Source organism: Tetrao urogallus (genome assembly GCF_951394365.1).
Source record: "Tetrao urogallus genome assembly, chromosome: 18".
Taxonomy (NCBI): Eukaryota; Metazoa; Chordata; class Aves; order Galliformes; family Phasianidae; genus Tetrao; species Tetrao urogallus.
Genome location: NC_136831.1, coordinates 2,997,528 through 3,021,911, shown reverse-complemented (window position 1 = coordinate 3,021,911; position 24,384 = coordinate 2,997,528). Strand labels below are relative to the sequence as shown.

Here is a 24,384-nt window from a genome sequence, read left to right as displayed (position 1 = left end):
GCAAAAAAAAAAAAAAAAAAAAGATGTAAATACTGTGTAACCTTTGTAACTGGTTCTAGGTGTTATTCAGGGAGAGAGGTACAGAATAACAGAATAAGATTTCTATTTATTCCATCCACCTCTCCCAAGCTGCACACCAATGAAAGAAGCCTAGATCTTGAAGAAGGAAAATGGTATTATACCTATAAATCAGATGGATTGATTAAAATGCTTCCTAAAAATCAGAATGTGGGCATTAAAAAAAAAAAAAACCAAAAGCTATAGATCATCTGTACAATAAACAGGAGCTCTCCATTGTTACTAAGGTACAACCATGTGCTACTGTGAATTTACTTTGCAAAAACTTTTTACAACTTCCTAAAATGGAATCCCCAAGCTGCTAAAAGTGCACTCACTGATTCGCTGATTTGTAAAAACCTCTGTAAAAGATTTGTAAAAAGGAAAACATCATTACTGCCAATCTGACACAAGGCACAAATTACTGTTTTTGTACGTGAATAAATTGATTCTACCATACTAAAGGGAATCTCAAGTTCACAGATTATCAATTCTCTGTGAGTAAGCTGACACCTTCTGGCAAGATGTTAAATTACACAAATCAGGATTAGAATTAAAAATCCAAAAGTTTCCTCTTACGTATTCCTCACCTTGTTTTGCAGTGAGCTTTATACAGAAATCAACAAATTGCATTTTTAATGGAAGGAATTTATGCAAGATTCCTCACTGCAAAATCTAATCAGAGAAATATCAGGTAAATCAAGAATTCACGCACAGCCACTGCAGCCAAATTCTGAAATGGCAAGTGAAGACATTCTGAACAAAGCCCCACGTAACATTTTCTTCAAAGTTCAACATATTTCCTCTTACATTCATTTCCACACCTCAGACAGGATGCACAGGACGACATGTACTTATGCACTGGTAAAATATAAGACACAGTAATGATGAAAACAAATCTATTTTCCATCAATCAAAATCTTAAGTTTGCACAGCCTTGGGGCTAAACCTGTTCTGTAATTCTGGAAGCAGACAACGTAGTGCATGAGGGAGCAATGTTACCTCACACTCACTGACATTCATACAAGAAAACACGCAGTAAGTTTTAGCCAACATAACTACCATAGGCTGGTTCTCTTTTGAATGGACAAAAAAAAGATGTCTCTTAAAACCATCAGCAGATGGTATCTACATCAGCAGATGTTATCTAGCAAAGGGTTCAAAAACCAAGCTAGCATCTAGATCAGAACACTGTTCTGCTTTCTGCATTTGAAAATGAGTCAGTAATAGCACCCTTACTCTAACCTTTATTGCTTTACTTTGTAATGCAGTCATGTTGCATATGCTTGCAAACACCCCCTGAAATACTGGAATAAACACAATTTAAAAGTAAAGTTTCTCAAGACCATTCAGGATGGACTCCCTTATAACTAAACTCAGGACTTTATAAAGTCACTGCAACCTTCATCCAGTACTTTTCAGTAGTTCCACTCAGACAGCCTCATATTCTGCAACTGTTCTCCTAGAAAGTGCAAAGCCAGGATCAACATTCCACTCTGACCTGAGCTGCAGACAGTCATATTATTCCAGTCCTGTCAGAAAAGACCATGTTGACAACCCTACTGATTTACAAGATGTGTCACAAATGCATTACAGTGTAGCTGCTCGTCAACACATTGACTCTTGACAGAACTTCAGAGCTATTACAACCCACTTGCATTCGTATTTCCAGACCCAATTCTAGGCTTGCAACCTTGCACCTCACTAGAGAATAACAAGTGTGTGATCTTAGCCACAGAGGATGAGAAAAGTGTGCTACTTTCAGCCTTGTTGCAATTAAGTGGGTCAGCTACAAGATCAAAAGAATGCTTCTGTCATCAACACTATCAAAGCAGAAGATTTCAAGAACATTATTAAAACTTACTAATCTACAAGATAGAGAAAGAAGACCAAAACCTTATCACTGCACAATAAGGAAAGCATTACACAGAACACACTTCTTATTCTTTCATTTCTACAGGCTTGCTGCTCTTTGCCTTCCTGCGAGGCACAAGAGTGTAATTCTTGATGTGAAAATTCACTCAGCAAAAACAATCTAGTTCTGCAGCATATTTCACAACAACTCATTTTCTTTCTGTATAGAGAGCCCAAAATATATATGTTTTATATACACATTAGGTAAACCACTGTACAACAGAAGCTTAGTGCCTCCAACTGAAAGCAAAAAGCTGACAGTACAACCTGCTTTAAATGAGCATCACTAAGTAACACTTGTTAAGCACTAGCCATATTTTCAAATTCATATTCAATTTTATCTCCAAGCAAAAAGATGACTTAAGATTTTAACCAATCACGAAGGCTTAATCAGAAAAGTTGTCATCTTCAACACTGTAACAGAACAGTAACAAACACATAGCATATATTTTTGTAAATGCATTACTTACTTGCTAACTTCCTTATACTGTGCTATTTCCTCAATATAAAGGAGGTCATGCAACCGTGACTGATAGTTGGTCTTGGTCAATGATTTGTCCAGGACAGATTGTGTAAATAACTGGTCAGCAGATAGAGGGATTTGGTATCTGGTAAGAAGGCTCTTCTCCAATTCAGTAGTTTCATTAGGTTCAAATTCTACAATAGTCTTAGAAGTAGAATCCCAACGCTTGGCTGTAGTTAGTAGCTGTTGCCGTGCATGCATCAGATATTCAAGATCTGAGTACATAATAGACAAAGCAGACAAAGAGCTAAGTGACAAACAAACAAACACTACTAAAAATAATCCCATTAGAGAGAATGAATGAAGTGCAAGACTCTCCTCTGTCCACAGCAGTTTCAGCAAATTCACTGCCAGACTTACCATCCCCAGTTTTCAGGTGTACACAGAGCAAGCCGGCTCTCAAATTACCTTAACAAAGGCCCAGGATTTTGGCTTTACAAGTACATATTAAACAGCTAACACTCTTTGCATTCAAAATAAGCATCAGCAACAAACTGCTTTAAGATTTTGGAATCCCTCTGTACACAGAGAAGCAACAGAAGAAAAGAAAATATCACTGACTAATGCTAAAGACTTCTACCTCAACTTCACCTACCTCTTTCACGTGGACTTGAACTGGCTGTTCCCTGTGCTGTTCCAGTTAGTTTAAGCAGCGAGGACCCAGAACACACTAGTTTCACAGTGACTTTGCAAACAAATTGTGACTTAGTTTTTTTGAGGCTTAAACAGTTCTAAAATAAAAGGGCACCAGCTCTCCCAAAACTTGATGTCTTACGAAAGTCTGTCAGCTATGATTACCCAAGACAGCTACATGAGGATCAGATAATAGTTCCTGAAAAGACCATTGCCTTGCTTCTAAACATAGTATCTTGTTCTCAATACAATATTCTGTGCTTCAAGAGACACTACAACTTGTACAGACTTCCTGCTCTTTGGTCATCTGGAAAGACTGGTTTGTGGTCTTTGCATTTGCTATTCACAGTTTCTTCTTGGTAACCTGAAGATGTTAATCTCTTATTTCCAAATAAATGCTGGGAATATAAAACTGTTGCTTTCTTAGCGACATGTAATTTTTTAAAAATACACACACACACACAAATCCTTGCATTTCCAAAATTTGTTACACAGTTGTTGAGTTATAAACCTAAGTTTGTCTCTTGCCTTTGAGAAGTGCAGTCAGAGATTGCAAGAAAAAAGACACAGTCTTCTTTGATTAATGAATTATGAAGAATTTCTGTGATCTTCCCCACCTTTTTTCTACATGTTTAGCACTTTCATCAATGCAAGACACTACAGCAGAAATTCTCAGCTTTTTGACAAGATTTAGGAGCCATATCGTGATGTAGTATAATAATCCTAAGGACACTGCCTCCACTGGACCCAAGCCAATCTATACACATTCTGAAGCTTATGTCCACTATTCATATTCATACACGTGATTAAGATAATACACAGTAGAAGTTATTCACTAGCTGTTAATACAGATGCTGCTCCGCCCAGAAACGTGAAAGAAGAAACAGATGGCATTAAAAGCTTTCATTATTCAAGAATAAATTTTTTATACATTACCTTCAGTTGAAGCAGCATCAATCATTACTCGTTGCATGAGGACTGGTTCTAATCCAAAATCAAACACAACAGTTTGGCGAAAAGTTCCAAAGATTTCCGTGTTAAAGGCTATACTGACTTTGTATATATAGTGATCTATTCCATTCTGGACCATCTTTCCTCCTATCCATTCCTGACAGTTTTCTGGAACTTCTTGTGATACCTGGGTAGTGCTGTCTCCAGCAGATATTGCAATGATACTGAAATGTGGACGATGGGCATCATAAAGCAATGCCACTCGATACAGCATTCTTGCAGGCTGTCAGAAAAAAATGCAAGCGTTGAAATTAACTACGTTAGAAAACAAAAATTATTTCAAGAGTGTCTTTATTTGCAGTCAGACAATGACAGCTTACAAGAATTCTCAACTTGACAAAGCAGGTAGGAGTCCTGCAGGCACAAGTCACAGTGCAAACCAGGGCACCAAGGCTGCTGGAGAAGACACTGTGCTAGTGAACTGCTTTGTTTTAAAAAGAAGCACTACACAATTTTAATCACAAAAGGCTCTGGAATGCATTCTCGTTTTTATTACTCACTCAATGTCAAAAAATAAGCGGTTTTACCTTACAAGTGAGAGCAAACGTCCAAGTTTGATGAGACTTTTTGGTGGTGACAGTTACTGATAGCTCAGGATTATGCTCTACTCTCACTCCTTCTATACTTTCACTAAGCTAGATTAAAAGAAAAAGAGCATATTAAACTTCTACAGACAAAGTCAAAATAAAAGCATTCAGGAAAAACACAGTAATGTGGAACCAAAAATGAAAAAGGATGGTCTCAGATTGTGCAGGACTGATGCAAGTCCTGTGTGGAAATTGAATATAACATGTCCTACTTCAGAGACAAGCAAGCCAGATCTACTGTATTATATAGAGTAGGCAGAGAGTATGACCATTTACAACAATTAACCACAGGACTTGATTTTCAAAAACTTAACTGTACATATTTTAAGCAGAACATGATTATATTTAGAATGAAGGATCCAACACAATGAGGCCCCAAGACTGTATTTCCAGAAGACCCCAGATCTCAATGACATCAATGAGAACTCGAGAGATACCAGGAAATGAGAATGAAACTTTCTACTCATTAATCCATTTTGCAGAAAGTCCACTCTTCCCAAACTTAAGTCAACAATAGATGGACCGAAAACTCCTTAGGGTCAGTGGTAAGTAGAGCTGGTCAAATGCCACAGAAACGTTCTTTGGAATTCCCAACAGCTGCTAGGATTCACCATATCCATACCCCTCCCTCCTCAGCACTCAAACTTTTTTTTGAACATTGGAGATTGACTTTTCTTCATTAAAGTGCCTGCAGCTGCAGGCAAAGAAAAGGAGCCATGCAAAAACAAGAGTATTCTCCGCTAAGTCATGAAAGCATCAACATTTATTTTCTCCAGTTTAAAAGGTTTTGCCATCCTCTCACAGAACATAAACAATACCATGAGACTTGCCTGACTCATCCTGCACTAGGAATGGTAAATATGCAAAATGAGCACACTGTGATCAACCCACAAACTGTAATTCACCAACTTACCATGAATTCCTGAAAAGTACGATTACATTTGCAGAAATCAGTTCAAGTCTCTGGTATCTTTGTAAGAAGAGACAGTGCAGGATGGAAAGGGGAGCAAACTGCTTGGACAATTTCTTGGTAATGAATAGTTCGACCAGCTCTGATAGTAAGGGCCAAAAACAGGCTCATCTGTTAGTTTAAAACATGAGCACATAGGGAAGTAGTACATTTTCCTTACCACTTTCTCAGGAGATAACGAATTCATCCATTTCTCAATCAAGGTTTCCATATAACTGCCCGAACACTGTTTGTTTTCCTTCTGCTGTTTTAATCTGATCAAGCGGGAAGCATATCGTTTTTGCCATTCTGTTAGCTCTTCCTGGGAATGTGCTGAAGTACATTGTGCACCGTACCTGCAGATCCCTTGCTCTAAAAATCTACATAAAATACGGAAAATGATTATGCCTTGAACTTTCCCTTCTCCAATTCAAAAATGAAATTTATCAAAGTCTTACTTTTAAAGCCAGAAGGACATTCCTTAAAGCTTTCTCTGAACTAAAGGCAGTTTTAGTCAATGGGAATTAATCTGGAAATGTATAAACACACAGCATTCTGTAAGATAGGCAGCAGCCTCTTACTGAAAAGGCTGAAAAGATGTGTCAAATTTCTTTGAAACACATGGGGATTTCTTACAAGGTTTCCAGCTCCAAAGAAGAATCAAATGTTTGTAAAGCAATTAACACAGTGAGATCACAGACCACCCCCGAAATTGCTAGGCACTGTATTAACATGAATAAAATGCTGTCACAAGGGAAGATGCAGCATAATTGCCTCCAATAGTCATTGCATCAGCTGGTATTTGCTCAATCAGCAGTTTTTCCCAGCACAACAGTGACATCCCGTGGACTTAACCACAAAATACACCTTCACAGAAATCTCTCAAGGAAAAGATTTATTTCCCTTGGTCCAAAAGGGTCTATTTTTAGAGAGTTAAGGACTTGTTAAAAATTCATAGCATGAGCTGATGCATCTAAATTAATGATTGTCAGCACCCCGCAACATTGACAAACACAGAAGTCATCAGTGATTGAAAAACATTTCCACAGTAACCAGATTACGTAACACAAAACACAGCATGAACTAGCATGTGAATTTGAACTAGCTGACAAGATACTTGACTATGACTCAAAAACCTTGCAGCAAAAGTACCTGGATATACAGGCCACACTTTCATCACTGATTACAACATAACACCTTTCCTTTAAGAAAAATTTGTTAAAAGCATTTAAAGGTTTAAGTGTCAAATCTCTAATAAAAGAAGCATGATATATACTATGATGTTACTGCAGATTTTCCCAAGCTATGATCCTCAATATCTTTTGAATGAAAATATTTTTCTTAGTAGGCAATTTCAATACAGCATCACACATTCTCAAATTCAGCATTGCATTGATGTATTAAAATGCTAAAGCATAATTGCCATTATGGTGGCCCAAAGGAAATGGAGCAAAAGCATAAAATATAATGTCAACCCATTATTATAAGGTATTTAGAATATATATATAACATATATAATCTGGCAGACTTGCTTTTTCCTTTCCATTATTTAATAGAAAAGCATTTTACCTTAAAAATCTGTCATCATCATGCATGCTTTCCAACTTCTCTGTGTTAAGACCTTTTTTCCCTTTTGAGATTAGTTTCTTATTTAATACCCCTGCAATTCCATAATTTCATTACCCAGAACAAATACAACATACTCCTACAGCTTTACGGTGCATGGGAAAAATAAATCACAACTTTATAAATTCACGTTCAATACCTGCAGCCAACTCATTATAAAAAAATTAACACCTTAAATCCATGGTCAGAATCTCACTGTTTGTATGGATTTGCTGACTAAAGCACATCTTTCTCACTGTAAAGGTTAACACATAAGTAACCAGTAAAGCTAATCACAGCTTCAGTGGAAGAAGGTTTCAGAGCAATGGCTGGAAATGTAGTACAGATGCTACTAAACAGAAAGTTATCATGAAGGTTAATATTTTTTTTTAAAGGTTTCCTTTTAAAATACTGATTATAGATTAGATGTGCTAAAAGTAAACAGCTTCCAGGATTTAGCAGCTCTAGAAAACTCACATCAAACATACTCCAATTTCAACAGAATTGAGTGGTGCCATCTAAAAAGCAAGTCAGATTGCTACCCATGCAATACATTTTGCTCATTTGCATAAATTATAGATACAGCAGAATGAAGTGTGTAATTTTTGTTTTTTTTTTTTCCCTATAATACATTATTACATAAGCAGTTACCATTATATCAGGACAAACTACAGGCAGAACTGACTGGTGGACTGAAACTTCAATACAACTAAAAGCTGTTGGACTTTCAGCAAGAAAATTCACCCCCATGTATAAGAATTTAGGTTAAATGGACACTGTGAGATCCAGAGGGAAATTCTGCAAGCATCTTTTAAGCCAAGATCACTTTTCAGCAAAGCCCACCCATCTGAAGGCTTGCACCTATATGCTGACAAAGCATGCTTCACTGTGCTTCCATTTGCTAACAATGCTGTCTACAGAAGTGAATTTCCAAACACCTGAAATTATACAAATTCAAAAAGGGAGGGGAAAGTGACAGATGTTGCCCTGCCTCTAGAAAAATGCTGCTCAAACTATCCTAAAGACAACAGAAATAGTGATTTTACCTTACAGAAAAACTGAGGTGCCTCTGCATAAACTGACTTCTCTAAAAAACTATGAATGAATCAACTCCAGTTCTAGTAAGTGCTTTCACCTTTCTGAACATTTAATCATTCATTTATCAGCTTGGTCAAAGAGGAAGCGTTTTGATTCTTATGAGAACATTGGTATAAAGAAAAGGTGTTACCTTTTACATAGTGTATATTCTTCACTGCTTGTGACTCCCCTGGGTGGAGGGCGGAACTGCCAGCCATCCCGGGACCCTGCAGGTAGGAAAGCAACCCAAGTTCTGACTAGTTGCTAATTATTTTTTAACTCTGATAGCACCCAGAGAACCATGCCTTTAAACATCAATCCAAAGTGTATTTGTACACACGCAAAATTATCCACCTTAAAAATAAATCTTCAATCCTTAACAAATTTATTTAGAACAAAGGTTTAAAGGGTATGAAGGCAAATTTGAATCATTTGCAGAAATCATTAAGCTCTGGTACAACACTTGGACAAATAACTGGAAAATTCTGTCAACAAATTCAACCAAGAATGAGATAATTCAACCTAAATCCCAAGGGTTCATCAAAATAAACAGTCAAGACTGATTTCTGGTGACTGCTATCCAGTGTTGAACATTCATCGGAATCTTCAAGGACTTCTCACTACAAAATTAAGTAGCTTTATAAATGAATTACATACCTTCTTCTAAATCTTCTACATGATATCCTGATGGAACTTTATCAGCTGCCTACAATTATTAAAAATACAGTTATAAAGGATCACAAAACAACCTCAGCAATGAGAACTGCTCTGGCTTCTTTACTTGTAAAATGTGTTTCAGATCAATTGATACAAAAACATTCAGAAGTCTGAACTCAGTTATGGTCACAAAGGTGATTCTGTAACAACTGGATTACAACCAGTGATACAATTAATTCTGTCAGGAAGGCTGAGTCCACTCAACTTCAGAAGAGAATTTTGGAGGGTTCCACCACAAGGAGGGTACTTTCATGTGGACTGCAATCAAAATTGAAAAGGCCAAAAGTCCAACCTCAATATTGAGATGTCTCTCAGCTTAAAATTTACATTATGAGTAAAACTCAAATCAATGACTTAAAGCATAAGAAGCCAAAAATTAAAAAATTAAAAGAAGTGACAGAGAGTGGTTATGCCATTTTACTGAAGTCCTACAGAATCATTTCCAACAGGGAAAAATAAAATAACATAATTAAAATGCATCAAATTCTTTCTACTTGCTACTTCAGCCTATAAGCATCACTATTTTCTCATACGTCATGAGAAACAGGGAGGAAAGGCTGCTGAAAAGGTGGTAAAGACCAACAGCCCAGAGGAAACTACTGTGTCTAAACCAGCAGGAGTAAGTGAGCCCTGCCATGCTGGGATATTCTTCAGTTCTATCAGTAGCTACTCATTATTTTCCCAAAAGCATGCTCATTATTACCTCTGTTTCAGCAAGAAGTGTTTTCAGTCGTGTCAGATCTTTAGTTACCATCCCGTTCTGGGGAGAGAAGTGAAGGAAGAAAATATTAACATATGAAACACAAACTTTCAAACACATTAAACAACAGCAGGCGAGTTCATCCCTCTCATCACCAAAAAGAAGGGCCACGAGGAAAGATTGAATCTGACTTCCAAGCACAGTGCTAAATGATATCTGTGTACAAGAGCAGCACATGTAGAACAAAACCTCTTATGTTTGGCAACCACCCGAGACAGATAATATTAATAGTGACGTTACTTACTGAATGCTATCATCCAGACCAATACCCCACACACAAGCAGTGGCCATGGAGGCAAGATGCCCCAGTGGACAAGGGCTCTTTGCTCAAAACTTCTGCTCTATTATCAGCTTGGCTACTGGCCTGCTGGGTCACCTTCTGCAGTCACACCTTCATGCCTCGGCTTCCCACTTGCAAAATGTTGACTGTAACACTGCCTGCCTTTACACAGCACTTGGTAAGCTGCTGGCAGAAAGCACTACACAACAGCCATATGCTATGGCTGAACACTTCAGCTCCAAAGGAATCAATATAATAAACTGTCACTGCCACTGCAGCAATGAATTCATTTCTTCTTAAGGATATATTTTACAGCCTACTGATTTCTGCTTCCAACTCTCTCTGCTCAGATGCAGACTATATCATTTTTGGATTTTTCACTGAAGATAAGCAATGTAACGAAAAATACCTGCATGTTCAGGCATACCTGAATTAAAACCTTTCAAAAGTGAGTTTAGCTCAAATAGATAACTAGTGTGCAACAGCTTTACATTCATGCAAGACAAAACCAAAAACCGTCTTTGTTTTAATTCTAGTATATTTTTGCAGAAATTTAAGTCTCACTGCATTCACCAGACTTCTCCACATTTTTATTTGGTGCCCTGCTGAAGATTTATGTACTCAACAATTCACAAGCTTTGTTGGTTTTTTTTTTTTCAAAATCGTTTTTCACTTCCTCAGTAGAAAGGTTGCAAATTGAACCTGCTGAGCTTAAATGCATTAAAGCATAAATGAAGTAACCAAGAGTCACTCTCTTTAAGTCACAGGGGAGGAAAGTGGAGGGATTCCAGCTCTTCAATGAATTCCTTCCAAAACTGTTTCATTTCTCTTCTCATCCATTGGCGGAAGTCAGTGAACGAGTTTGATTTTAACATTCCCACCAAAAGCAACAGTGAACAATGACCTTAAAAGTGTAAACCTCTTACATTCTGCTTTGTAACAGAACTCTGGAATCACATAGGAAGATACCTTTCTGTACAATAGTATCAAACAAGGCCACTGTACATTCCCTATGATAAGGAGTTTGGGGATTTTTACTGATTTTTTCTAAAATCAAGTTTCCTTCAATCTTGCCAGGAATTTTTCAATGAAACTTTTTTCCCCACTAGAAAACACCAACCAGACAAAGAAAAATCTTTTATTTAATGTAGAAACAGTCAACAGTGGGGGATGGAGAGAAGGAAAAAAAAAAAGAAGAAAAAAAAATAAAATAAATCAGGATACATTCAGCACAGAGACACAACCAGAACATTCAGAAACACCTACTGCTTAAGTCAAGCACCAAGATACAAGTCATGGATTTCAGCTCACCGCAGGTTGTTTTCTAGGTGAATGTCTAACTAGGAAAGGCACAATCACTCAGGGTGCACTTTCACGTCTTTGGCTCGATTAGCATATTTTCCAAAAGAAATTTTAAAAATCCATATTCATAGATATCTCATCAGGAAAGTGACTCTGCATAACTAATAAAGTATCAACACACAACTCATATAATAATACCCCAAAAAATTACACTTAAGCATCACAGTTTAATAATACTGAACATGATTAATCATTTAGAAAAGTGTAATTACAAGGCAATGCTCGTGTAGCAATTTACTCCAAAAGAGAACTCATTTTTACCTCCTTTTCCTTCCCCAAACCCAATTTCAAGGTAACAGTCTCTCATGATACTTAACACACATCACAGTTTGACAAGAGTTGCTCTTCTCTGCACTACAGGCCACGTCTCTGGATTGAGCAGCACCAGCAGTTCAAGGTGATGAACTGCATATTGTTTAATCAAGATTAGAGGAATTAAAAGGATATCGTTCTTTGGAGACTTATACATACCCCTAGTTTTCCCCATCTGAGCAGTCACTTTAAACCTTAACATCTTTTGACAGTTCAAGGGTAAAACAGAAACCTTGATAAGATGAAGTATTTCCCTGAAAAACTCTTCATGCTGTCTCACACTGTAGGCCAGTTACTTAATAGTCCCAACAACATTTTTTTCTGCTTCAAAGGTTAAATTCACTGAAGTACACACACGAAATGGTGTCAGGTGACACCCAAAATATAAGCTGAAGTTTGAAATTCACATTATTCTATTAAATTACACAAATACAATTTTTTCTTGCTTTTTTTTTTTCCCCTTTCTCTCTTCAGGATTCAGAGCCAACAAGAAGAAAAACTTGTCTAAATCAAGCTGACTCCGAAGCACTGACACAGCATGATCTCTAGCTTTTATTATCACTCACTCTGCCACAAGCCGCCAGTCAAACATAGGTTTGTTTTTCAAATACATCCCCCCAAAAAACGGAAATACAAAACTGCTTTTTAAATTACACAGATTGCAGGAAACACACTTACCAGTGATTCACCCATCAGTGATTTGGAAAGAACATTAGACACAATTTGCAGCTTCCCTTTAAGATGCATGCAGCAGAGCACCGCACGGAAAGATCCATCTCCCTTGGCCAGCCCCTCTCCCAGCACTGCAACACAAACCAGCAACTATTAGCTTCATCACAGCATACACTTAAATAAACCCTACAGTTTTCCTTCATCTTTACCATGAAAATAATGTCCAAAACGTGAATTAAAAGCACGGCTTCTCTGAAAGACAAGACTTGGTATTACTTGCTCATGCCTAATATTAACTTGAAACTTGTCTCCTGCCATCTAAGAAATGCTGTACACGAGTCTCAAAAAAGGCTGTAATGTTTACATTCTAAAATAGACAAAAAATTAAATATGGGAAGGATAAATCCTAATATGTGACATAGACACAAAGGACCTCCTCTTCACTGAAAGGGGGAAAAAAAAACCCAGCAACCAACAACTTCTCAGTAACACAAACATGCTCAGGAAGATCCATTCATGCTCACAAAAAGCATGCCCTGTAGTTTCCAAATATAGCTAACCTCGTCGTGGTCAATTCCTGTTACTTTAAAAGGGCTTTTATTCACTTATGCTGTAAAGTTCAGGATATAGGAACGATTGTTTCAGTCCAGAAGTTTACAAGCTCCACGTAACAGAAAACCTGCCTCATGTTTTCTAGCACTGGAGCAGCTAGTGAGACAAACAGACACTTTCAGCAACGCTTCCAATAGTGAAAGGATTTATTTCATGACACAGCCTTGCTTCAGACCAGCAGGCATAACATGTAATCACATATATTACCTGACCAGAAAAAGCAATGCCCTCCTGAGCAACTAAAAGGCCAGTGAAGCTGAGCACGTGAATTGAAAAGAAGGCTGGACAGTTGTTTTAAAAAAATAATAATAATTACAGAATAAATACAGAATACAAATCTGTATTACTGTCATTGCAGGCAACATCAGCATCTGTGTTTATACTGCTATTCACGCAGACCATGGGTGCCAACAGCTTGTGTTACTGCTAACAGGAATTTTAAACTCGCCACAGCTTCAGGATTACATTTTGGAATGATAAAGCAAAGCTCCTCACTCAGACGTTCACATCATTAACAGAAACTACATCAAATGTGACAGAAATAAGAGTCCCACAAAAACACGTACACAAAACTGATCAGACAGCCCATCAAAATGAAATGGTAACTAAATACTGTCTGTACAGCCCCTCCAGGATTACTCCAGATTCACCACTCTGATGATACTGACCACATTTCCAAAAATAGAGCCTACTTCCCAAACCAGAAGCAGCAGCACCAGAAATAGCTTCAGCACGTCTGACAGTTTGCTATTTTAGCCTCAAAGACTGGATGTCCAATTATGAAATTCTGTATCATTAACCACACAGTGCTACCCAGCTAAAACATGCAGTTGCACATAAAATGTTACAATACATGAACTAATTCCTTCTGTTAAGGATTTGTGTAGCAGCTTAATAGATTTCTTCACTATCACTCCTTGTAACAGTGCAAGCATTACACTATACAGAACATGCATTTCTTGATTTACCCCCAAAACAACTTGTCGTTCAAGGTCAAAGTAGAACAGTCACAGGTATGTAACGCACTGGGTTTGTACAAAGAAATAGAAATCTGTCTTGAAAAATAATTGTGAGCATCAAGGAATACAGTTAGGCCATACTAAGGTGCTTTCTCCCAAAGGATATTTCAAACAAAACTGGAACAAAAACCTTTAAGGATTACAATGAAAATACTCAGATGTTAGGCTGCAATCAATAACAGCATAACAAAGAGAACCCCAATGCAATTGCTGATTGCTATATGCATAAAAATAAGGTGCATATAATATACAGGAACACACACACCACTTTTACACTGGCAAATAAATATGGCGTGAAGTTGATGAATGTCTTCAGTTTCAGATCTGGCAAAAGCACATGCAGAATACGCTGGCGTGAATTAAAGGTATTAACTCTACACTGGTCTGGCTCTTTATCACTAAGATACAAGCTGGTTCCTCTAGATTTTTCAAATTTTCAAGTGTACCCAACAATTGGTTGGGTTTGACTGGCTCCTATTCCACCCCTTTCCATGCACAACTAGTGAGAGAAAGGAAAAATGCATTTAACACCACGGTTCATCTGAGATGCTGGTTTCTGACACACGTGCCAAGAGAAGAACAATGTTCAACAGAGAAATGTGACCCAACTAACATTGCAACAATCCATCAGATCGCATCAGTGAGATCACCATTCATTCAAAAGGATTCTCCTTCCTGCCTCCTTTAAACGTCATTCTTCTTTCCATACAGCTCCCTCTCCCACCTATTTGCCATCATGAAAGGCAACTGGCATGTATCAACAGTTAGACCAAGAAAAGTCTACAACTTGGGTACCAGTGAAGACAAATGTGCTTTAAAAAAGATAAACACCACTGCACAGAAACATCACAACAGTATAATGACAAAGTCCATGCAACAAAACTGTCATCCCAGGAAATTTCATTTAAAATTCAAGAATAGTTAAGAAACCAAAAACCAGAAGGTGGGATCTGCCCTGCTTGTTCTTCCAAATCTAACCTATCAACTGTTTACCAAACGTTTACCAAACTCAGCAGAGTTCTCAGTAAGAACTGAGTTACTTTCCCTATAAATCAGTTACAAAGCAATTAACCAACCTTGCTAATGTTTTAAAATGCCCCAATTAAACAAGGCACAGAAACACAAAAGGCTCAACTTGAAGAGCCACAAGTTTGGAAGTTCCAGCAAATAGAGATGAACATAAGCACACCATCCTGCTGCATCTCTCTGAATCAACACCAAATATGCAAACCCAAATATCAACCAACAACCCTAGGAAGGAATACGGAACAACCAGTTGTCTTTATCATCACAAAAATCCTATCATCATCAATCTATCCTACATGGTAAAATATCTACTTGCCCAAGAGCGCCCCTATGCCAAAGAAAGCTGCTTCTCAGTTCTGGCACCTGAACGTAAGGTATAAAATAGTGAGATCACCTTAGAAAGTCAAGTAGAGAAAGTCTTGTAAAACAAATAAATTTAACTAGCAAAACATCCCCTGTTAGCAAACCAACAAATTCAGACAACTGACTGCAATTTACAACACTAAATAGTAAAAGAAAGAAATAACCATACCATGCCTACAGTCTTCATCTGCTTGCCCATACTTTTTCTGAAAGGTAAAACATGAAAAGTTTAAAAATAGCATTATTCCACTTGGCATAAACAACTACATGCTTCAATTAGAATTTTCTTAAAACTTTTACAAACTCATTGGCTCTTTTTTTTCCCAGGGTAGAACACATAAAGAACATCAGTCACTTGACAAATCCAGTCTAATTAACCTTTACAATGCTGATTTTGTCCTCAAATTCTCAGCAAATGAATATTGTAAAGGAGGTATGTGAAAGTGCAAAGATATGTTTGTGTACCCACCTGTAGGTGGCTGGCAGCATCCTGAAAAAACCTTGACTTTCTTCCTAGACTCCAGATTAAAAAAAAAATCCAACTGCTGCTAATACTGTGCTGCTGGAATTTGAGGGTCTGTAGTTTATTTACTGTCTTATCAATGATGATTTTAAACACTACATCTTTTGCTAAAACACAAAGACATTTTTCTACTTAAAAATCTGTATAAATCTTTAATACTTAAGTACTTAAAGTACCTATGTAATTCTTTAATAGAGAGGTTTTGATTGCAAGAGTTTTCCAAAATCCCTAAAGGCTTACTGCAACAAATGCCACTATGCTGAACATCCAGACAGGTGCCTCAAAGCATTTCCAGAGGCATTCAGGTCAGAAATGTGTTGAACACTGCTAAGCATCTATCTGCCTACTGACCTATGGAAATGATTTTGAGAAGTCCATCTGTGGGAACACAAGTGCCACTGAAAAAACAAACAGCAAAACCAAGCCAGCTATATGACAGGTCACATCTAAACTCAGGAAGCTTCCTAATTCTTATTTTGCACATGGAATAGCTAACTATCTATTTAAAGAATGGGCTTGATTTATCTTAAAGGCGTCCAGCAAGGTCTTACAAGTCAGCCAAACATTTTCCATGTGAGATGATGTTGTTCATAACTGATAAGTGAAGATTTGAGGACAAGAAGGCCCCTGTAAATCTGTAATAACAACATTTCCAAAACAGAAGGGTAAAGAAATTAACCATTCCAATGTCCTTTCCCTTAGGGAACTGTAGCATTCTAATGCATTCATGGAAGATCACACTTTTGGTAATGGCATCACCTACAATTCAGGGATTGCATTTACAAAAACCCTTACAAAGCTCCCAGTTTTCATATTTCCATTCAAAATCCACCAGAGCCTGAGAGTTACGTCTTTCAGCAGACATGCTCCAGCCTAGCAATGGAAAACTAGCAGTGATCAAATATTAAAAGACTACTGCTAGGTTATGCAAAAACAGCTAAATTAAGTATGAACTGGTTGCCTGAATTCTAGCATTTCTTAACTTTGTTTTTTGAGCATTTACATCTGTAAGTTTAATTTAATGCTCTTTAAAGAGAAGGTAATTTGGTATGGCATTCAGCATAGCTTTTATGAAAACAATACTCAAAACCAGTTATTTTTTCTTCTTAGAATATACTTTGGATTTTTAAAAAATGATAATTCTCTATTATTTTAAGAAACTGTGATTCAGACCCAAACTATTTAGAGGTACCAATCTTGAAAAAATAAACAGATCAGGGAAAACTACGAGACAGAAGCCTCAAACATGTTTTAACAATGAGGATTCTGTGGCAAACCAGTATGGCAACTATAGGAAAACACAATTTTACATAAATCTTGATGGTGCAAGATACTTGATTGTTCTTTCCAGTTCATTAGATACTATGAAAGAGTCACACTCACAAGTTGTAAAAAGGAAGCAATTCTATACAGCAGAGTCTCGATTTTGATGCGGTCGATTTCTGCCTGGCATGCCTCCGGGAGGTGAGCTGGGGGGTACTGGCTGAGGGAAAGGAGTGCCTCTGTGCAATGCTTCACTGCCACTTCATAATCCTGCTGCTTAAGGGATTCACATGCTTGTTCACATGACTTCTCTGGTCTTCTGTCTGCCATGACTCAGGGACAGAAATCCTAGAGTGGGGGCAGAGGGGATGATAAAACGTTGGTTAGCTGCATGATGGCAGTGACAACTTGCCAACCAACTGCCGTTCCCACCTCCAGGTGCTGTAGCACATCCCCTTTGGTCCACGCCACTTGTGTTCCCTATCCCAACCTAACTAACCTCTTTCCAGTCTTCTTTCCACGCTCCTACTCACAGCCCTCCTGGCTCTCACTTTCAATTCTAATTCAAGAAGGTACTTAAGCCCATGACTGATTAAAAAAAAATATATAGTGGTTTCAAACTTCAATGCCAGCATGGGTTTAAGCACTTTGCTGCATAGAGGCTTCTGTGTTCTCAAGTCTGCTTTGGAAGCAATGCAGCTCATCCACCAGCCACTTCCCTGAGCCTGCAGCGCTTTCCCCAAGATACCTTCAGTTTCATAGCACTCCTCACTACTCCTAGGGCACAAGGGCCAGCCTCTGGGGTGGATGAAGCACATCAGACACACAAAGGATGAGAAGGAGCTGGAGGTCAGCAGGAACCCACTCAACAGCTCCTGCTGAGCTTTAGTTGCATTTGTGTCTGAGAAAGCCTAAGTGCCCCCACCGCACCAACACCCTGACAACAGAACCCCTTAAACAGTTCTGAAGCAAACATTCTGTGGGGGGAAACTGAAGCAGGGGGACAGAAATCTATACAGAAGACAGACATCATCATCTGCCAGTGAACTGAGACAAATGGTTATCCACATGGAACCTACGCAGAGAAAAGCAAAGCCTTTCCATAATTTCTATCTGTGGTGTGCCTTCATTCATAATACTTAAAGATACATCTCTAGAGACATTTTACTTCAAAGCTGACTTGATAAAAACATGTTCTGATAACCAAAAGAGGGAAACTTTAGAATTCTCGCATTGACTGTTAGCAAGCAGCACACTGCCCATATCCGTGGCATGATACCAACTGCCATGGGCATCTAAAGACACACTCCAACGTCCCTGAAAATTCTGCTACTGAAGTTTTCTTTTACATTTCACATTTGTAGATTTTTAAGCAATCTAAGAATAACTTCAAGAAATTACCTGAAAAATCAAATAAAGATATCTTCCACGTAAGAAAAGCTCCTCACTACCCCACTTCTCTCACTAACACCCATCTGGGCCAACACACAGTGCAAATGTAAGCAAGAAGTTCAATACAATACATGACAGCATGCCATGTTCCCCACCATTCTGAAGATTTTACTTTCAGTATCACAACAGAATCACGTAAGGTAACACTGACTTCCGAATACAACATTGACTTAAACCACATTCCCTCTTACAACATTTATATGAAAACATCTCACATCCACCACTGTAGAGGTGAAGGAACAGATATGAAGTAGCTTTTGCATTTCCATACATGCGAGAAAATCCATCTAAGGAGTAACTACATCAACACTCAGTTGGATCACTTAAATAAGCATGTTTTCAGTGAGAACCGTTAAGTGTTGTTACGTTTATGCAAGGAGCCTTCTGTGTACAACTAAAAATGCAACAGATTTCTATTTCACTCAAGTTCTATAGCACAGCAAGCTTTACAAACCCAGGGTTTGCTGCACAGCAATACAACAGTTAACTGATGCCTTTCTCACGTACTTTGTTTTCCTCCCGAGGGACTGAAAAGAGAGGATTTCATGAACTCTGCTGTGCTTCTGATTTCCTCACTTCCTGGCTGACGAAGAACCAAAATTCCTTTGACCAGAAGTCTCAGCAGAGCTTCTGTGTGTTTACTGCAGAAGAACAGTTTATACACAGATCCCACGCTGGCCAGCACAACCAGCAGGCAGAGGGAGGCTCCTTTACCCAGCCCTTCTTCCCCACCACAGCACTACAAAAAGCAAAACGTTATTTACCAATTGCCTTACGCTGGCTGTTGCAACAAACACTGAACGAGTTTGTGGAGAGGTCTGACACCCCCAGCAGCAGCCACAAATTTCTCTGGTCAGTTGTAGATTTGGAGAGCGCTGCAGAGGACGTTGTATTCTCAGCTCCTTGAGAAACTGAGCAAATGACTCATGCACTTCAGCCTTTCTGCCTGCTAAACCGAGATTAAAATACGAAGCATGCAGCAGAATAAATGTCAGGATTATTCATTTTCTCAAAACGGTTTGGAGGACTGCATACGAAAAGAGCGGCATTCACATCTGAATAATTATTTATTCTAATAGCAAAGTCCAAGAGATCTTCAGAATTTTGCGAAACCAGTTAACAGCCATATCCCCACTATCTGAAGTTACACATCTGAAACCAGCAGACCTTAGAAATTCAGCCACAACATATTATCACCAACACCTTTATTATCAGCAGCCAATTCAAAGCATTCCTCAGCTTCAAACCACCTCCAGCAGTGCCACTGCCCTACAGGAAGGCTTCTGATTTACCCAATTAAGTAACATATTTACGTACAGCACCTGCCAATGCTGCCAGATAGAACAGTAAGCATCACACCGACCTGAGCCATACAGGAGCTGGCAGCTCTTCCCATGAGTTAATGCAGAGATGTAACCCTCACTTCGTAATTCCTAGCTCCAAAAACCTCCTCCCATTAGTAGAAGAAAGCTTCCTGACCTACATTTATTTCAAGGCCAAGTCATGTCCAGCTTAACCTCCACAAAATATCTGCTATCTCTATCGTTTACAAGATCTGGCTAACTCCAAACTGGTGCAACTCAAACCCTGGTGCCCAGTTTTGTTTTGCCTGGGATTTGAGAGAGACTTTCTCCCTAGTAATGATTTTTGGGGTCAATTTTCATAATGTGTATTTCTCCTTCTAACCAATGAGATTCTGTAAACATACAGACAGAGTAATTAAAAGCTAATCCCCAAACAAAACTGCCCTCCAAACCGCAGAGTGGGCCAGGAAAGGCAGAAGGGACAGCTTCAGAAGGAAGAGCTCCAAACCAGACCACCTACACTGCCATCTACTTCCCATGAACGCTGCCCTGCTTGGTGCACAGGAGGTTTTGGAGAATTACTCCACAGCCTGATTGGTTCAAATGCAAACCAAAAATCAGCGTAGGAGAGAACATTGTGATCTAGAATTTCAGTATTTCAGAGCGGTTTAACTCCTGACTCTGCACTTCTAAGCTGCACAGTTTACTGATGTATTTTATGCAACCAAAGGGTTCACATGCTAAGATAACGGTAAGTAAACGACAGTTCCAAACAAATTCAAACAGATGATTTTTAGTTCACTGTAAAGCATCGAGCCACATAACTCCTGCTGTACTTCATAAACAAACAGATTAGAGGGCACAATTCTGTTCCTATTAATGCTATTGGCAAAATTCCCAATGTCTGCCAAGACAGAAGGATCAGATCCAAGGTCTCGCATGCCAAGCTGACAAATAGCAGACAGTAAATATTTGCATATTTTAAACAGACATTAACATCTCTTGTGAAGATTTATGCTAAAGCAATGATGTTCAACTTGCAGTCCCACACAGAGACCGGAGGAATTCGCCACAAACTGAATGATGCTCTGAGAGCCACAAAGTGGGATCTGTGCTCTGTAGCACATGTGAGATCCAGGGCCATGGGCACACGGAGTGGAAGAGCCTTTCCAACTGCCTCCTATTACAAGGCACAGCTCTGCTGGCAGCAGTCAGCACCCACCTGCTCCCTGCCAGAACCATCAGCTGTGCCTCCTGCCAGCACCGTGCTGCAGTCTCTGAGAAAGAACAACAGTAGGTCAGCTTGGGAAAGGTATATGGTCACCGTGCTGCTTCCAAGGACTTGCAGGTAACTGAAAAGGCTGCTACTAAACAGGACAATAAGGAAAACCATAATTCAGCTTCTTACTGATACCCAGAGGCCAATTCTTGCCACATGCTGCCATCTACCCAGACAGAAGATGTTGTTCCTAAAGATCACTTGTTAGTAAAAGAAAAAATTTATTTTCTTGCCCGTAATAATGAAGGCCAAAAACTGCATTCATGAGCTTAGCTGCTCAAGAATCCATCCATCAGTTTCCATGTTCCACTAAAGCAGTCTCCAAACCTTTTAGGAAAGCATTAAACTTGGCATAACTTTCTGAAGTTTGTTTCTGGTAAGACTGAGATGTAAGCAATTCACACATGAAGGTCTCAGAACTGTGAGAATTGTTTCCATAATACAAAGAAGTAATATTTGGGAAGTGAGATAGCTGGGAAGGACACAGCATTGTGACTCAACAGCCCTTACTTCCATCTACCTCAACACTATCAGGAAAAGACTGACAACAAACTTTAATTCATACAAGGAAAAGCCTGCGTTCATTTTATAATCTGGAGTAAGTAAAATACACGAGGTAATGCAGTACAACACAGATGTCAACTATCACACCTGTGACTGCAACATCATACATCAAAAAAAAAAAAGAAGGAACAGATCACTAAAGCTCAATCACTACAGACACAGCAAACATACTCTCTTTGTCAGTCCACATACTAAAATAGAGAATAAATCTGTTTACTGCTAAACCACGTTATATAGCAGTTCTGGCATCTCTAGGGAGCCCAACTGAAGGTACCTCTGCATCACATCACGCAATTGTTTTTGTAGTATTCTGAAATACCACTCAAGTATCTTTAGATAAGAAAAATCACATTATTTACTTTCCTTACATAAAATTGTAAAATGAATTTACTTTGTTTTAAGACAAAAAAGGCATTTTAGGCAGTTACAAGAAGGAATGTAATACAGAAGCCACTTATAGACATACACAGATGAAAAAAAGTACTTTCATACTACATATACATCACAAATAACCCCATCTTCAGAAACCATTTAATGAAGTGATAGCAGATAATGATTGTGCACTACACCAATGTGAAAGGCATAACAGAACACAGAGGAAAAGGACAGTGCCTCTCATGCAGAAAAGAACAGAAATGGTTACTTCTGGGCTTTTTTTGGTTTTTAAACCAAGAACATAAGAGCTGAATTCTTATGCACTCATCCACTGCAGTTATGGCTGAAGTCAGTCAGGCTGAAGCTCACACAGTGCTCAGAAATGCACTGCGCACCTTACAGAACGCACACAACGTCTCCACCCTTGAGAGAGGACAATCTAATCAGTTTTCTAAAATAACCAAATTACTCCGGTTAATGCTGTACAACTCCAGGCAAAAAGACCCTGCTTTACATTCCACAAATGATGTGAAATCTGAAATGGAGCATGCAGGAGGAGGAAGGCTTGTTTCAAGGTTTTATCATATAGCATAACAGCAGCAAGAACTTGTGCTGCTTCGCCTCTAGAGAACATGATATGCTTGGCTCCAGGGGTGGAAAAAAAAAAAGAATGAATAGTAGAGAACATCATGAACCTGTTAAATACACAGGTTGTCCTTCCATTTCAAGAAATACAAGAGAAAAAGACAGGACTGTAAAGTAGGAGGACAGGGGATCTCTGGCCACACAACTGCAGCCTTCAGTCTGATCCTGTAAACTTAATACAGGGAATAAACACATCCCAGCCACTGTACGGGGAACAAGTGTCTGTGGGTGGTTTACCATTCACTTACCAGCAGTACAGAAATACAGCAGCAACTCAGAATAAATGGTTCCTGCATCTGAATCCTGTGCTCTTTAAATCACTTTACATACATCACAGATGGGAACAAGTTAGATTTTATCGCCTGACAGCTAGGATTTCAGTACAGACCCTTTATTAAGTGATCATTAACAGCTTATTATCTCCACTAATCTCTACTGTTTGCACTTCGGAAGCAGTAGTGGAAAGAACAATTTATGTCACAAATGGCAGCAATATTCACACATGGTCAAATTGGCCTAACATCCAAAATTAACTCCTGCTCTTAGCATTTTTAATCATCCCATCCAGCATATGAATATCCCGACTATCTTCATCTCCAGCCTGTCAATATTTCCATTTTTATTTTTGGGAGGGGGGAGGGCTTGGGCTGGTTTGTTTTTCACACAGCTGTCCAAAAGCATTACCTATCCTGCCAAAACTACGCAAAATACACAGCGAGCCACAGCCCCACGCCATCACCTCACATGCATCACTGCATGCAGGAAATGACAGACACAAGATTCCTATTCACACACAGCAAAACCAGAAAACACCACATCCAGTTACATGACAGGGCTGCACTGAAGTGCCATTACAAGCTCTGGGTTGCAAAGTTCACCAAGCAGAAGCTGTGCTTCTGGTCAACAAGTCACCAGTACCAGGTGATGTTGGCCCACTCGTGCACCTTCATGATGCCAACACCTGTAGCTGCAGGAGTCACCACACTTATCCCAAGGCACCAGGCCGTCAGAACCAGGCAAGCAGAGGCTGCTGCTTCACCAACACCCACCTCAATTCTCCTGCACAGTTACTAAGGCCTTATTTACTGCGTGCAACTCAAACCTGGTCTCAGTACTTCATTTCAATGTCTTCATGAGCTTTTTGGCAGTGCTTAACAAAGCACTTCACAAGTATTATCTTTACCCTCCTGACATCATTCTCATTCAAAAACATTAATGCCCACAGTTTCTACGACTCTCTTATATTCAGCTGGAGGCAAACGAAAGCCCCTGTGCTCTGCCACATTCCATAGAGCCCTTCAACCACAGTGTCAAACCCAGTGTCTGTGGAATGACTTCGCTGTAACTGCAGCATTCAGCACTTCTTTACATCACAACATGACATCATTCATCAGAAAAACCGACAACAAAGGAAAGCAAAGATATGGCTCAAGTGTGAATTGCTTCCCCTCCCCCATTCCCACTTATTAAAGACTGCCCAATTTATGCAAATAATGAAAA

General features: G+C 38.9%; 1 protein-coding gene across 1 annotated transcript in view; it reads right to left on the bottom strand.

Moving 5' to 3' along the window:
* Window positions 1-17,595, bottom strand: part of HELZ (helicase with zinc finger) — a gene marked incomplete at both ends in the record, with an annotated part of 56,819 nt that extends 39,224 nt beyond the window's left edge. Inside the window, 10 exons of the mRNA XM_079544346.1 lie at window positions 2,442-2,709; window positions 4,064-4,361; window positions 4,666-4,773; window positions 5,856-6,054; window positions 8,508-8,583; window positions 9,014-9,062; window positions 9,777-9,833; window positions 12,466-12,590; window positions 15,649-15,685; window positions 17,386-17,595. Of these exons, the coding sequence (XP_079400472.1) occupies window positions 2,442-2,709; window positions 4,064-4,361; window positions 4,666-4,773; window positions 5,856-6,054; window positions 8,508-8,583; window positions 9,014-9,062; window positions 9,777-9,833; window positions 12,466-12,590; window positions 15,649-15,685; window positions 17,386-17,595 (1,427 nt within the window). The remainder of the gene's footprint in view (window positions 1-2,441; window positions 2,710-4,063; window positions 4,362-4,665; window positions 4,774-5,855; window positions 6,055-8,507; window positions 8,584-9,013; window positions 9,063-9,776; window positions 9,834-12,465; window positions 12,591-15,648; window positions 15,686-17,385) is intronic.
* Between the last annotated feature and the right edge of the window lie 6,789 nt (window positions 17,596-24,384).